This window comes from Piliocolobus tephrosceles, chromosome 20 (genome assembly GCF_002776525.5).
Source record: "Piliocolobus tephrosceles isolate RC106 chromosome 20, ASM277652v3, whole genome shotgun sequence".
NCBI classification, from domain to species: Eukaryota; Metazoa; Chordata; class Mammalia; order Primates; family Cercopithecidae; genus Piliocolobus; species Piliocolobus tephrosceles.
The window spans coordinates 11876692-11892693 of NC_045453.1; the positions used below are offsets into that span (position 1 = coordinate 11876692).

General features: G+C 40.4%; 1 protein-coding gene across 1 annotated transcript in view; it reads left to right on the forward strand.

Moving 5' to 3' along the window:
• DHX35 (DEAH-box helicase 35) overlaps positions 1–16002 on the forward strand; it is a 79048-nt gene that overhangs the window by 50783 nt on the left and 12263 nt on the right. The window contains exons 14-18 of the mRNA XM_023227948.3: positions 3640–3694; positions 7485–7580; positions 10480–10574; positions 12329–12406; positions 13840–13969. Of these exons, the coding sequence (XP_023083716.1) occupies positions 3640–3694; positions 7485–7580; positions 10480–10574; positions 12329–12406; positions 13840–13969 (454 nt within the window). The remainder of the gene's footprint in view (positions 1–3639; positions 3695–7484; positions 7581–10479; positions 10575–12328; positions 12407–13839; positions 13970–16002) is intronic.

Below are 16002 nucleotides of genomic sequence, written 5' to 3' on the forward strand. Positions count from 1 at the left end.
GTATTTTATTTTATTTTTTAATGTATGGACATTCTAAATATATTCACAGTAATCTATTTTTGCCTTTATGATTTCTTTGGCTATTCTTTTTTCTTTTTTTTTTTTTTTTCTGAGACAGTCTCACTCTGTAGCCCAGGCTGGAGTGCAATGGTGCCATCTTGGCTCACTGCAACCTCTGCCTCCCATGCTCAAGTGATTCTTGTGCTTCAGCCTCCTGAGTAGCTGGGATTACAGGTGTGTGCCACCACGCCCGGCTAATTTTTTATATTTTTGGTAGAGACAGGGTTTTGCCTTGTTGCCCAGGCTGGTCTTGAACTCCTGAGGTCAGGTGATCCACCCATCTGGGCCTCCCAAAGTGCTGGGATTACAGGCGTGAGTCACCACCCCCGGCCTCTTTGGTTATTCTTGTGCTTATGAAGTACTTCTTATATTTGGGTCAGTTAATACATATTCACTCATATTTTCTTCTAGAATTTTTATGATTTGGGAACTTTGTTTTTTCCCAACTGTATATGGTATGACAAGTCTGGATTCTTGGATCGTAAAGTCCCTAATGTCATATGTGATGGTAAAATAGGTGAATGAAAGACTAGAACATACAAATATCAACTCTCCCAAAGAAAACTGTGTACTTACCTTACCATAAGTATAGGGAAAATGGACCCTTTGTTTATTGGTGTAGAGTAGAAGATATTATAAAGAAAAAATAAACAGGCTGAGCATGGTGGCTTATGCCTGTAATCCCAGCACTTTGGGAGGCCGAGGCAGGTGGATCACTTGAGGTCCGGGGTTCAGGACCAGCCTGGCCAACATGGTGATACCCTGTCTTTACTAAAAATACAAAAATTAGCCAGGCATGGTGGCATGCTCCAGTAGTCCCAGGTACTTGGGACGCTTGAGGCAGGAGAAACGCTTGAAGCTGGGAGGCGGAGGTTGCAGTGAGCCTAGATTGTGCCACTGCGCTCCAGCCTGGGCAATAGGGCAAGACTCCTTCTTTAAAAAAAAAAAAAAAAAAAAGAAAAGATGAACAGTATGTGCCACTTTAAAAGCTTATGAGAAGCCCCACATGTAAAAGAAAAACATGCGGTGACAGAAATGACAGATCAGTATCTCAAAAAATACCAAGAGTTTTTATACATACATCATTCACAGTAAATATTCAATAAATAAAGCTAAAGGAAAAAAAACAGCACAAATTCAAATTGTAACTATCATTAGGACATGTTGAGCTTCTCTAGGAGAGAGGTGACTGCACGTTGATACAGCTATAAAGGATGACTTTACACAATTTTTTTTTTTTTTTTTTGAAACAGAGTCTCACTCTGTCACCCAGGCTGGAGTGTAGTTGTGTGATCTCAGCTCACTGCAACCTCCATCTCATGGGTTCAAGCGATTCTCGTGTCTCGGCCTCCCAAATAGCTGGGACTACAGGAAAGAGCCACCAGGCTCGGCTAATTTTTTGTATTTTTGGTAGAGACGGGGTTTTGCCACGTTGGCCAGGATGGTCTTGAATGCCTGACCTCAGGTAATCCGCCCATCTTGGCCTCCCGAAGTGCTGGGATTACAGGTGTGAGTCACCGTGGGCAGTTGACTTTACACTAATTAAATGATCAAGTATAAAGAAAAATAAAGAAATCCAAAACTGCCACAATTTGGGAAAGTAAATTCCTCCCATGTTATGCTGTTTCTGTCCCCATGGAGGACTTTCTGACAACATTTAATGAGCTGTAGAAATGCCTGCTATTTCTTCTCATAAAAATTTCTGCTGAAAAAATAATTCAGAAGAAGAAAAAAAGCTTACATATGTGATAATGCTTATAGCATTTATATTAAATTTAAAAATATAAATAATGAAAATTATCGCAAAACTTTAGAACAGTTGAAAAATGAAAAAAATACATACAAGTTTATCTTCACATATTTCCTTCTGGTTATTATCCCCTGAAATTGTGGTTTTTATGGTTGAAATTACAGAGCACATATAATTTTGTGTATTTAGCAGTGTTATTTACAATGGTGAAAAACTGGAAACAACTTAATTGCCCAGCAGTAAGAAAATTGACTTCTTTATGGAGTATGATCGTCATCGAGTATTATGCAGCCATCCCAAGTAGTTACTGTGAAGTTTGTATGGGTGCAAGAAACAATGAAAACAGAAAAACATGTAGTGAGAAGACCACACTAAAACTATACATACACAGTAATTCCAGATATGTTAAAACAGTGTTTCTGTATTATCCCAAATCAGTTGAGGTCAGAGAGAAATACTAGTGAATGTGATTAGATGAAAATACTATGGATAAGATTTTTGTGGGGAGGGGGATAAGTTTTTTTTGTTAATTGACTAGAAATCGGGCCAGGAATTGAGTCAGAGATGACCTTGTTAGTTTTTTCTGTTATTGTTAAAAGCTTAGTTCAGAGATTGCTATTCCTGTTATCTCATCCACTCTCAGTATAAAAGATCCCAGAGAGTTTAAGCTCCTTGGTTTAAGTGTTGTCCGTTTTGCCTCTTTGTAGAGAAAGATGTTGTAGGCACCAAGGAAGGACTAGTGGATCATTTACATGATTTGCTCAGTGTTGATTTGTTGAATCCTCTCTGTGTAATGAATCCAATAGGTTTAGTTCCTGCCCTTATAAGTGTGTTCACCTGTGTGTTCAGTCACTACAACGTTTAAAATAGTTTGACTTTGGTCTTTGGCAAACAAAGTAGGGGAGGTAGACTGGGAAAAATGAGGCCTGAGTTCAGCTTTGCCACCAACTGCCTATATGACCTTGTTCAGATGTCTTTACCTTATTACAGTTCACTTTCCTCATCTGTAAAACTGAGCTAAAACAATGTGATGATTAAAATACATTTGCTATGTGAATGCAATTAGAAAAAAATGCTATGTGAATTAGAAAAAAATGCACTTAGAAAACATGCTATGCAGTTTAAAACCGTACTATAATTTCATTACCTGGGTTATTAGAAACCACATAATTTTAAAAGAAAAAATATGATGCCTGGCACTTAGGTGCTCAGTCAAGATTTGTAGAAGAAAAGGAGGTAAAGATCTGGAAAATCAGACTGAGGCTCACTACATCAGCTTTACTTATGAACTTTAGATTCTCTAGAACTATTAGTTTTTGAAATTCAAATTCAACACATGTTGCAGTTTCCAGACAGGGATTAAGAAAAAACAAATTTAGCGTATGTTATTTACCCACCATGGGGCTTGGAGTGGGTCTCTGGGGGATGCAAAGATAAATCATCCCCGAGTGCTGCAGTGTCCTGGGGCTCCAGTGTGGTAGAAGGTTGAGTCTGCAAAGTAAAAATTAGAAATGGCTCAGGAGGGTTTAAGGAAAATGAAGAGGTAGTTTAAGATAGGGACCTATCACATCTGATGGAGGGGAGGATGAGGGAGCACTTCGAAGGGAAATGTTTCATCAAGCTGAGCCGTAAAGGCCAAGCAGTGCAAGGGTGCCTGGAAGAACAGGAAGGACATTTCGAGAAGTGCCAGCAGCATGAACAGAAACATGGAGGCTGGGAAGAATGGGGCATGGTAGAGGGGAGAGTGGATCTGAACAGGAAACAGCCACATTTTAATGTTTGTTGCTCAAATAAATTGATTTAGGAAGATTTTTAAATGTTTTTTCCAGCCCCCTCCAGCACAGTCGATGGTTCAAGCCTTGGAGTTACTGTATGCGCTGGGAGGTATGCCAGTTTTTCTCATCATTCTCTCTTGTTATTATGTGTTCTCTTTTGTGATATTAAAAGTGAGGTCGTATTCACTTTAGGGCTCTTAGTATCTTCAGAAATGGGGTTGGTTCTCCCCATATATATAATCCCCTTAATGGTACTTTATTGAAATAGAAAGTTAGGACCATAATTAGGGGGATGAAAGCTGATTATGACAGCCAGTGTATAAAACATGCCAGTTCATCAGAAGCTATTAATAAGAATCACCAGGGCCACACTCCTAAGAGATGTCTAGAGATCAGCAGTTCCCAACCATGATGTCAGATCTTACCTCCCCAGACCTTTTTTCTCCACCTAACAACCACATCCTTAATCACGGCTCAATATTCTCTCCCTAAATCCTCTTCATTTCATTCCTGGAGTTACTTGTGGAGAATTGGGGACATTATCAGCTTCTAGTATTGTTTGGGCAAGGAAATACGATGTTATGGGGGAACTTCTATTCACTTGTTGATTAAAGATGTTATTACAATTGCTTTTGTACCAACCTTAATAGCATTTATCTTGACATAGAGAAAATCATAGTCCGAATTCACCTGTTCGGGGAGTACTGTCTCTTCTGTGACTGGTACCACAAATGAATATAATTTCCAATTTGGAATTAAGTTTTAGTGGAGATTTTGCTTTTTGAGATTTATTTTGAGTATTACTTTTTTTTAAATAGCTGTATTGAAGTATAGTTTATGTACTATACAGTTCACTCATTTACAGTGTACAAATTCAGAGGCTTTTAGCGTATATTCAGGGTTGTGCAACCATCACCACAGTCTAATTGTAGAACATATTCATCACCCAAAAAAGAAATCTTTACCCATTAGTGCCGAACTTCTCATTCTCTTTCCCCCTAGTCCCCTAGCCCAGGGCAACCACTATCTGGTTCCATCTCTATAGAGACTTTTTATCTCTACAGGTGCGCCTTTTCTGGACATTTCATATAAATGGAATTGTATAATATGTGGACTTTTGTGATTGGCTTCTGTCTCAGTCTGTCTTCTGTTGCTATAACAGAATGCCAGAGGCTGGGTAATTTCTAAAGAGGTTTATTTGGCTCACGATTCAGGTGGCTGAAAGCTCTTAAGATTAGGCAGCTGTATTTGAGGAGGGCCTCAGCCTGCTTCCACTCAAGGTGGAAAGCAAAAGGAGAGTGGGCGGGTGCGGAGATCACATGGCAAGAGAGGAAGCCAGAAAGAGAAACAGAGGAAGCCAGGCTCTTTTAAGAACCTGCTGTCATGGGAACTAATCCATTACTCACCGTGGGTAAGGGCATTAACCTGTTGATGAGGGATCACCCTCATGACCCATACACCTCCCACTAGGCCCCATCTCCCAACACTGTCACATCGGGCATCAAATTGCAACATGAGCTTTGGAGGGGACAAACTACATCCAAACCATAGCAGCTTCTTTCATTTAGTAAGATATTTCCCAGGTTCCTTCATGTTGTAGCATATATTCATACCTTATCCCTTTTTCTCACTGAATAATATTCTGTTGTGTGGATGTATCACATATTTTTTATCCATTCATTGGTTGATGGATATTTGGGTTGTTTCCACATTTTGGCTAATATAAATAATGCTGCTATGAATATTAGCATGTAAATATGCTTTTGTGAACATTCCCACCAGCAATGTATGAGAGTTCCAGTTTTTCCACATTGTTGCCAATGCTTGTAATTGTCTTTTGTGTTGTAGCCAGCCTAGTGGGTATGAAGTGGTATCTCTTGGTTTTGATTTGCATTTCCCTGATGAGTCATGATGTTGAGCACCTTTTCATGTGCTTGCTGCCCATTTGCAAATCTTCTTTGGAGAAAAGTCTGTTCAAATCCTTTGCCCATTTTTATTTGTGCTATTGTGTTTTTAAATTGAGTTGAAGTTCTTTATATATTCTGGGCACATATTCTTATCAGATATGTGGTTTGTAAATATGTCTCCCATTTCTGTGGTTTGGCTTTTTACTTACATGTACTTACTTATTAGTATTGTTTGCAGTACAAAAATTTTAAGTTTTTGTGTGGTTCACTTTATCTGAATTTTTCTTTTGTTACCTGTGCCCTTGGTGTCATGTCTAAGAAACTTGCCTAACCTGTAGTCATTAAGATCTCCTGGGTTTTATAGTTTCGGCCCTTACATTAGGTCTGATCCATTTTGAGTTACTTTTTTGGTGTGGAGTGAGGTAGGGGTCCATCTTCATTCATTATGTTGATTTTACTTCTCTGTGAATAGCCAATTACTGATTTAAAAGAGCGCCAGTGATTTAAAAGACCTTCAGCTGGATTTACATAAGATCAACCTGGAGTGAATGTGTGTTGGAGAAGGTTTCCACCCCCTCTTCTCAAGCATGTAATAGGAACCGAAAGCATGTTTCCTGGGCTGATCTGTAGTGAGGATGAGAGAATATTGACAGCATAGGAATTTTTATTTGGGATGATTTTTCTCCAGTCAAACAATGAAATTTAAAATATTTCCTATTTCTTCAATAGCCTGAATAAGCTGGAAAAGGTAGAGGGAGCCCCCCAGCCTCATTTAATTTCAAGCTGAGTCATCACCTTTAAAGAGATGTCTTACTGAACTCTGCCTTACTCTGAGGTCTTGCAGCATTTAAGTAGTAAAACAGTAGTCTATATCTTGGGGGTCTTGGGAATCCAATACCTGGATGTTGGCAAGTGTTAGAGCGCAAGGAAGGCAGTTGGGGAGTTGAAGGAGTCAGCCCAGTTCAGCAAAGTGCTCAGGAGGCAGTCACATGAACAGGGCTGGTGTTGGCACCAGAGGGATCTGGGTTAGTGTTTAAATTCTAGGTTGCTGGCCTTGTAGTTGCTCATTGTTGTTCTCATGCTGCTAATAAAGAGACACCCAAGACTGGGTAATTTATAAAGGAAAGAAGTTTAATGGACTGAGTGTCACATGGCTGGGGAGGCCTCATAATCATGGAAGAGCAAAGGCATGTCTTACATGGCAACAGGCAAGAGAACTTATGCAGGGGAACTCCCATTTATAAAACCATCAGATCTTGGGAGACTTATTCATTATTATGAGAACAGTACGGGGAGACTGCCCCTGTGTTTCAGTTATCTCCACCTGGCCCCGCCCTTGACATGTTTACAATTCAAGGTGAGATTTGGGTGGGGACACAGCCAAACCATATCACTCATGTAGTATGAGAAGGGCACAGGACATGGGATGCCATCAATGCCATCCCGGCACATCTGTGGCCTGTCCTGTCCTGGAGGTGGTAGAAAGTCCAGACAGTGAGGGGACAAGGCAGATGGCAGAGAACCAGGAGAGTGGGGGGCCAGAAGCTGGCGAAGAGTAGTTCCAAGAAGCAGCGGCCAGCAGAGCTGAGTGCTGCTGAGGCTGTCAGGAAGATGCCTTGCGTTTGGCACTACCCAGTTGTTAGATTGTTGGGAAGAGTGGTCTCTTTGGAGTAGTGGGAACAGATGAGGCTGTTGTGGCTTCGGGAGAGGGTACAAGCAGAAGGCTGCAGGGCATTTCCTTATAATTAAGTCCTTGAATAGAAGTCTTTAGAGGTATCAGTTTTTAAAAACTAGGTATTCAAGAGTTCAGTGGAGATCTTTTCTTCTTTTAATGTAATAGCACTCTAGTGTCATGGAGTTTGGTAGTGCATGAATCATCTTTTGGATACTTTCTTCTTTTTAGCATATATTTTCTTTAATTCTCCCAACAACTGTGTGCCTTCCAACACAATGGTACCTACCTTCTGATTTCTTTTGTTGTTCTTACGGCAGGTCTGGACAAAGACTGTCACCTGACTGAACCGCTTGGCATGAGAATTGCAGAGTTTCCTTTGAATCCCATGTTTGCCAAAATGCTGCTTGAATCAGGTGGGTAGAGCCTGATAGCTTCGAATTGATGTTATTTGGACTGTCAGAGGTATTGTTTGCCTGAATTCTGAGCACCCTGGGGAAGAGGGTACAATATGGTAAAAAAGTATATATGTATCTGTAACATAACATTTATTGTTTTAACCATTTTAAATGTGTAGTTCTGTGATACAAATTATGTTCACATTGTTGTGCAACCATCGGCATCATCCATTTCTAGAACTTCTTCCATCTTCTCCGTTGAAACTCCATACTTGGTAAACACAAATTCCCTATTCTCTCCTCTGCCCAGCCCCTGGCAACCACCACTACTTTCTGTCTCTATGAATTTGACTACTCTAAGAACCCTCAGAAGTGCAATCACACAGTATTTGTCCTTTGTGACTCTGTTGTGTCTGTTAGCATAATGTCTTCCAGGTTCTTCCATGTCGTAGTATGTGTTAAAATTTTCTTCATTTTTAAGGCAGAATAGTATTTTATTGTATATCTATACCATGTTTTGTTTATCTGTTGACAGACACTTTGGTTGCTTCTAACTTTTGGCTGTTGTGAATAATGCTGCTATGAACATGGATACACAAATATCTTTTTGAGTCCCTGTTTTTAGGTTTTTTGGGTATATAGCCAGAAGTGGAATTACTAAATCATGATAATTCTTTAATTTTTAAAAATGTATTTTTAATTAACAAATAATAATTGTAATTATTTATGAGATACAGTGTGATGTTTTAATCTAGGTACACATTGTATATTCAACCAAGCAAATTAACATATTCACCAGCTCACCAACTTATCATTTTTTTGTGCTAAGAATGTTAAAATTCTGTTCTTTTAGCAATTTTGAAATATACAATACATTATTATTAACTGTGGTCACCATGCAGTGCAATAGATCACTAAAACCTATTCCTCCAGTCTAACTGAAACTTTGTTAGTTTCAGTTAAGGGATCTCTCAGCCTCTGGTGATCACCTTTCTACTCTCTGTTTCTATGAGATTGACTTTTTTAGATTCCATATATAAGTGAGATCATATGGTGTTTGTCTTTCTGTGCCTGCCTTACTTCACTTGGCATAATGTCCTCCAGTTCCATTTGTGCTGTCGTGAATGACATTGTTTTCTTCTTTTTTTAAGGCTGCATGTCATTTCATTGTGTGTGTACATATTTATATATACCACATTTTCTTTATTCATTCATCCAATGAATGGACACTTGGATTGCTTCCAAATTTTGGCTTTTGTAAATAATACTGAAATGAATATGGGAATACAGTTATCTCCTTGAAATATCAATTTCAGTTCCTTTGGATATATACCTAGAAGTGCGATTGTTAGAGCATATAAGTCCATTTTTAGTTTTTTGAGGTAGTGCCATATGATTTTCCGTTAAGGGGTGTACCATTTTGCATTTCTGCCAGCAGTACACGAGGGTTCCAATTTCTTTAACTTCTTCAGATTTTTGTGAGGACATGAGTTCTAGGATAAAAGATCTGGAAGTCTTCTCATAATTAGAAATCAAAATCATCTAGAAAGTATAATTTGTTTTTTTACCCCTGGGAAAGAGTTTAATTTTTTCTTGCTTTTGTCTAACGTTTATAGCAATTGGCAATTTATGAAGATTCAGACCCAGTATGGGGAAAGCTAACTAATTATGTTTTGAAACAACCACTTGTCCTCAGGCTTCGTTTAGAAACAGGATTTTTTTTTTTTTTTTGAGATAGTATCTCACTCTGTTGCCCAGGCTGGAGGGCAGTGGCACAATCTCAGCTCATTGCAACCTCTGCCTCCCAGGTTAAGTTCAAGCGATTCTCGTGCCTCAGCCTCCTGAGTAGCTGGGATTACAGGTGTGTGCCACAATGCCCAGCTAATTTTGTATTTTTAGTAGAGATGGAGTTTCACCGTGTTGGCCAGGCTGGTCTTAAACTCCTGACCTCAGGTGACCTGCCTGCCTTGGCCTCCCAAAGTGCTGGGATTACAGGTGTGAGCTACCGCACCCAGCCGAGAAACAGGATTCTAAGTGTGGACTGGGGAAGTGCATCATTCATGAGGTGGGAGGCGGTGGGGAGATGGGACACGGGCAGTGCAGTGTGCTTTGTCTTGTGTCCTGGAGTGGTGATTGCTGCCGACTCTGTTTCCAGGTGTTCCCAGGTGCTCCAGCAGCCCCGCAGCATGCTTTGCTGGTCTAGTTGTGCCTTGGGCTTCCCAGCTGAGATGAACCCTTTTGAGAAGGAAGCCACTTCATAGAAGTGGTCAGGAGCAGAGAAACAGCAGAAGGGGTACAAGCCTCTCATTCCCTGTCCCCTTCCCCTCTCGGACTTCCTGCCAGGATTCCAGATGTTCCCACAGGAGGGTAGGGAGCAGGTGTGGAGTTGACCTGCCCTTAGTGATGGGGCCAGTCTTGACCTTGGCTTACAGTCAGAGTCCCTCATATTTCAGCTGCAGAGGGCAGTAACACCTTCTTTTTTGGAGTCCTTCAAGGCTACTGTTCATCTGGGCTACATATGGGACTTCACATTTGGCTGAGTGAATATTTATATACTATAAACTTTATTTTTTTATTTTTATTTTTCTGAGAGAGGGTCTCGCTCTGTCACCCTGGCTGGAGTGCAGTGGCGTGAACTTGACTCGCTGCAGCCTTGACCTCCCGGCTTTAAGCAATCCTCCTGAGTAGCTGCGCCACAGGCACATACCACCATGCCTGGCTAATTGTTTAATTTTTTGTGGAGATGGGGTTTTGCCATGTTGCACAGGCTTATATACTATAAACTTTAAAAAATTAAGCTATAGAAAAAAATATGTTCTTAGTCTTCAGTGTGGTGCAAGGAAAGTATCATAAAATGTCTTTCACTTCTTGTTGACACATTATATAGTTGAAACCAAACATGCTTTTTGTTTTACAGGAAACTTCGGCTGTTCTCAGGAAATTCTAAGCATCGCTGCCATGATGCAGATCCAGAATATCTTTGTGGTCCCCCCAAACCAGAAGTCTCAGGCAGTAAGTCAGCTCTGTCCCCAGGCTGTCTGTGCCAGTCTCTTTCGCTTTGAGCTTTCCTTGTCAAAACTGTACCCAGGAACTGCTGAAGACAGAGCTGTACAAATGTGATCTGCTCATGTTTTGAGTGTTTATTGTGTGCTTGATGTTCTGTCAGGCGTTTTGCAGGCGTCATTCCACTTTATCTTCATCGTAAACCTGGGAAGTAGATATTATTATCATATTTTATTTATTTATTTACTGAGAGGGAGTCTCACTCTGTCGCTCAGGCTGGAGCGTAGTGGCATGATAGCTGACTGCAGCTGCACTCTGCCTCCCGTGTTCAAGCAATTCTCCTGCCTCCCATGTAGCTGGGATTACAGGTGTGCTCCACCACGCCTGGCTAAGTTTTGTATTTTTAGTAGAGACGGGGTTTCACCATATTGGCCAGGCTGGTCTCAAACTCCTGACCACAGGTGATCTGCCCGCCTTGACCTCTCAAAGTGTTGGTATTACAGGCGTGAGCCACTGTGCCCGGCCTATTATCATGTTTTAAAGATGGAGGCACAGAGAGGTTAGATAACTCATTTACAGTTGCACAGCCAGAATTGTTGGCTCTGTATTCACAGTCCAGAGCCCCACACCTTAACCATGGAAATACCAACTTCTAGTTTCTGTCAGGGAAATTGTCATTCAGACTGCTCTGCTAGAAACCTTGGTGGGCACATTTGTGACATAAGAAGTCAGGTGCCAGGGTATAGCAGGCTGATTCTGGGCACCATACGGCATCATGGTGATATTGCAGGTGGACCATTGTAAGCTAGAGAGATCCAATCCCCACCTAAGGCGCAGGCATCAGCAATGACTAAGTGAGTGAACACTGGAAAGATGGAAGGAGAAGTTTTGATATTGAAGAGTTAGATACTCAGACATAAGGTGTGCTGATAGAGTTAGGTCAAAGATGAGTTCAAAGTCAGCTCCTGTTTGAAAGTCAGAGAATCAGAAGCCTTATGCATGGAGGGACTGAATTTGTATGTGTAATGAGGAGGAGAGAGACTTTCTTAGGGATTGTTGGGATCCTCCTTGTCAGTTGTGTAACTATAGATTACAAGGTTTTTCTGCCTCTGTGCCCAGATGCTTATGTCTGTTTTTGTTTAGTTTTGTTTTAATTAACCTGGAGGAGGAGAGGGACAAGAACACTAACATTTTATCAAATTTCTTTGCCAGATACTTTATAGTAAATTATCTTAATCCACAGCAATCTTGATAGGTTTAGTTTCCTGATTTTACAGATAAGGAAGTCAAGGCTGAGAAAGGTTAAGTAACCAAGCTGAGTTCTTTCAGGATATGGCAGAGCTAGAATGCTGCAAACCAGTTCTTTCTGAATCCATAACCCACACGCTATTCACCATGCAATATTATTTCCCAGTGCAAAAGGCTCACAGGAGTCAATTTCTTTCTTTCTCTTTTGAGACAGGGTCTTGCTCTGTTTCCTTTGGGTGGAGTGCAGTGGTGCAAACATGGCTCCTGGGCTCCAGCGATCCTCCCACCTGAGCCTAGTAGCTGGGACTTGGAGGCACACAACACCATGCCCTGCTAATTTTGTTTTCTTTTTAGTTTTTGTAGTCATGGGGTTTACCTATGTTGCCCAGGCTGGTCTCAAACTCCTGGGCTCAATCAATCTTCCCACCTTAGCCTCCCCAAATGCTGGGATTACAGGCATGTGCCACCACACCCAGCCAAGAGTCAAATTCTGAATGTTGTTTTATTCTTTCCAGATTCGAGTGCACCGTAAATTTGCTGTGGAGGAGGGCGACCACCTCACTATGCTCAATGTATATGAAGCATTTATCAAAGTAAGCACAACTGCTCAAAGTGCCACCTCAACACACCACCCTGTGGAGGTGATCTAGGAAGGAGGATCCCAGAAGTTCAGTTCGTAAAGGAATGGCCAAGGGAGCCCTTGATTTTCCTTTTAGATTTATTGCCAGTACTAACTGGTGGGTTGGGCTTTCTGCCTGAGTGTGTGGTGCTGTATTGCTGAGAAGAACATGGGAATCATTCACTGCTTTCCCTTGCTTGGAGATACGGTACACTAGTGGCAGGCCAGTGGCCCAGCCTCACATCATCTCATATCCACCGTGTAGTAGACAGAAAGGCAACATTTGAATAGGAAGTTCTGTTACATTTTCTGAGAGCAACTTGTAGTCCTGGGTTGACTCTTCAAAGCTATGCCAGATGCCATGAGAAGACATTTAGTTGAGATCTGTGCATATTCACATATCCCACCCATATTTAGCTATAAGTGATGTTAATTTTTTATTGTTAATATTCTTTAAAACTAAGCAAATAATACAGCTTAAAGTTCTCATAAAAAATTGTTAATAAAGGTGATGGAAATGATAAAAAAAGAAACCTTACATAAAAGAAAGGGTATAGTATTTCAGATTTTTAATATTCATTTCTTAAATACTCTTTTAGAATGAAGAAATACTAAATTTTTGTTTACCAGTGATTTGAGGAGATGATTCAGTTGGTGAAACGTTTTCAGAAAAAAGAAATTCACTTCTTATTGAGACTTATGGCTTAAATCAGTTAAAATTCATTTGTACAGGCACAATGTATCATCTGCAGTCTGAAGCTTTCTCTACCAGTAGAAAGTGGGTATAAGTCTACATTGTATTATTCTATGGTTGCCTTCTTGGAGTATCTTTAATTACATTTTCTTTTTAAAAGCACTTTAACTTAAAATATAATTTCAGAGGTGCATTTCCACAGCAATAATTTACTCTAAGACATAATGATCATACTTATGAATACAGAAAAAATTGAATACTATTGATAGAAAAATCATGCTTTGGGGACAAATAATAGTAATTTGTAAATTATTTCTACATTGGCAAGTGTCATATTGTTGGCCTCTAGTATAATAAAGTGATAAATTCAAGCATGCCAAAGAAGAAAAATTGATTTACAAAGAACCGCATGGAGAAGTGGTTCTTTCTGATAGTTTACATCTAATGAAGGTATTTAAGATCGAAACCATCTCTACGTGTCATTAAGTTCTCATTTGCCCTTTAGTGCAAAGAGTGAGGTTGCAGAGCAGTCAGATGTGTGCAAGGTTGTTATATCTGTTTTGAGAGATGGAGCAAAAAAGGGCCAGTTCCAATCTTTAGATCTCATGCCATTGAACAGCACATGGGGGAAGAGAGAAGAATGATCTTTACAACGTAGACTTAGTCGAGAACACGTCTGTTTTCTAACTCCCTCTTTCTGGGTTGTTCTGTAGCACAATAAGAACTCTCAATGGTGTCAGGAACATTTCCTGAATTACAAGGGTCTTGTCAGAGCTGCGACTGTAAGAGAACAATTGAAAAAGCTTCTTGTCAAGTTTCAAGTGCCCAAGAAGTCTAGTGAAGGTGAGAAGAAACTGCCCCAGCTGGTGACTTCCCTTGCTTCATTCTGTTGCGTTGTCTTCCTGAAGTATTCATGCTGGGCTGGTGCGAGGCAGCGTGGCGTACTCTGTAACAACACTGGGTTTTATATTTTGAGTTGCCTGCATCTATGAAAATCTAAAGGTCAAGTTACATATTTTTTCCAAGGAGGTCCATTTTTCTGTCTGATGGGCATTCTTACTAAGGGAATTTCATAGCCCATGACAATACTTAAGAATCATTAACAGTCACATCAGTGCACATCCTGTCATTGATTTTCCCATGTAGCCTTTGCAAGAAAAATTACTTTTTGGTTGATGATATTAGTAGCTATTACATAAAAATTAAATTTTATTTTCAACGACAAGTATTATTAGAGCAAGTGCTAGGTGTTTAGCCTATGCAGTCACTAAGGGTAAGACAGAAAAGTACTATGTAAGACATAGTCTGTGGCCTCTAGCAGTGACAGTGACTACTGTTAATCAGGGACATGGTAGGTTACACTGTGGCAGGGGTTCTCCAGATATTCTCTTGCTCAATCTCCCACTCTGTGAGGTGTCGGCAATATTATCCTCATTTTACAATTAGTCATAAGATTCTAGGGAGAAGTTAGATTAAATTCGGGACAATGCAGCTGGTAAGGAGGAGAGCCAGACCTGTATGTGGCTCAGAAGTCTATGCTTTTAAGGAAGTGACACACCTGCTTCAGCAGTCAGCTTGAAAGCCTACTGTGTGCCAGGTACTCAGCCACATCCTCAGCACCATTAGTACTTGGTAACATTTCCTGAGTGCTTGTAAGTGGCCAGGCAGCGCTCTGAGTGTTCCATGTGTTTATTAATTTAACGCTCACAACAGTGCTGTGAAATGTGTGCTCTTTTCCCCATCTTATAGGTGAGAAAAGCATGGCTAAGAGGTAAAATATAACTTGCTGAAGTAACACAGTGAGGGTATGGTGGAGTCAGAACTTGAGCCCAGGTGGTTCCATTTCAGTCTTATTTTGTCTTTATACTAAGAGTAAGTGATTAAACAATGACTGAGTCTTGGCTTTTACTCTAAGGGAACAGTGCAATGAAAGGAGAGATTCATACGAATAGACAAAGTACTAAGATTATCAGTCCTCTTAGAAGTTAAAGTAGTAGATACTTTAGTAATCATAGAAGATGTGCTGAAAAATGTGGAAGGAATGCCAGGAAGAAGGAATCCAGAGAGGGCTGGCTTGGGAAGTCCTGCAGCTTCCTTGAGGTGTGGTGGGAGTCCGGTCACGCTGTGGGGTCTGGTTGAATTAGAAAATGGTGGCAAAGAGCACTCTAGGGACGGAGGACTGGAGACAAGTGCTTGGAGTGAGGAGTGTATTAGACGCTCAGAGAATATTTGATGGGTGAATACGCTCACAAGAGAGGGAAGAGTTGAAACCTGGGCCATTGAGCCATGTTGGAGTTATTGATAGAAACAGGAAGCTTACAAGGAGCACCCAATTGGAGAGCAGCTGGTCAAATGCCTGTCACCCAGCAGGTAGATGACAGCCTTACTTTAGCAATTGGTGGTCTTCACCTGTGTTTCATTATCAGACCCCTGCCCAGGAGAAAAGTTAAATTTAAATTCTACCCAGCCTGAGAAATTAAATACTTAAATACTAAGGAATAAGATTTTGTAGGGTTAAGATTGAGCTCTGGAGGGCCACAGGCCATTGTAGTATCTAAGATAATTCCCTTCCCCTGCCTCCAAGAACCAGTTTTCACCCCTTTGGAAGTGGTATCACCCCTGATTAGAGTGCATATTTTACATGGAAATTTCTTATGGACAATAGGAGAGAAGAGACTGGGCATCGGATTAGATCATGGTTATACATGTAGATTTGAGATTTATCAACTTAGTGCTTAGGCACAATACAGAAAATCATGGAGACTAAATAAATTACATGCAAATTTAAAACATCTAAGTGTTAAAAAATAGAAAGCAATTAGTGAAAGATAATTTCAGCAGTCATGAGATAAAAATTAAAAACTTTATTATAGAAT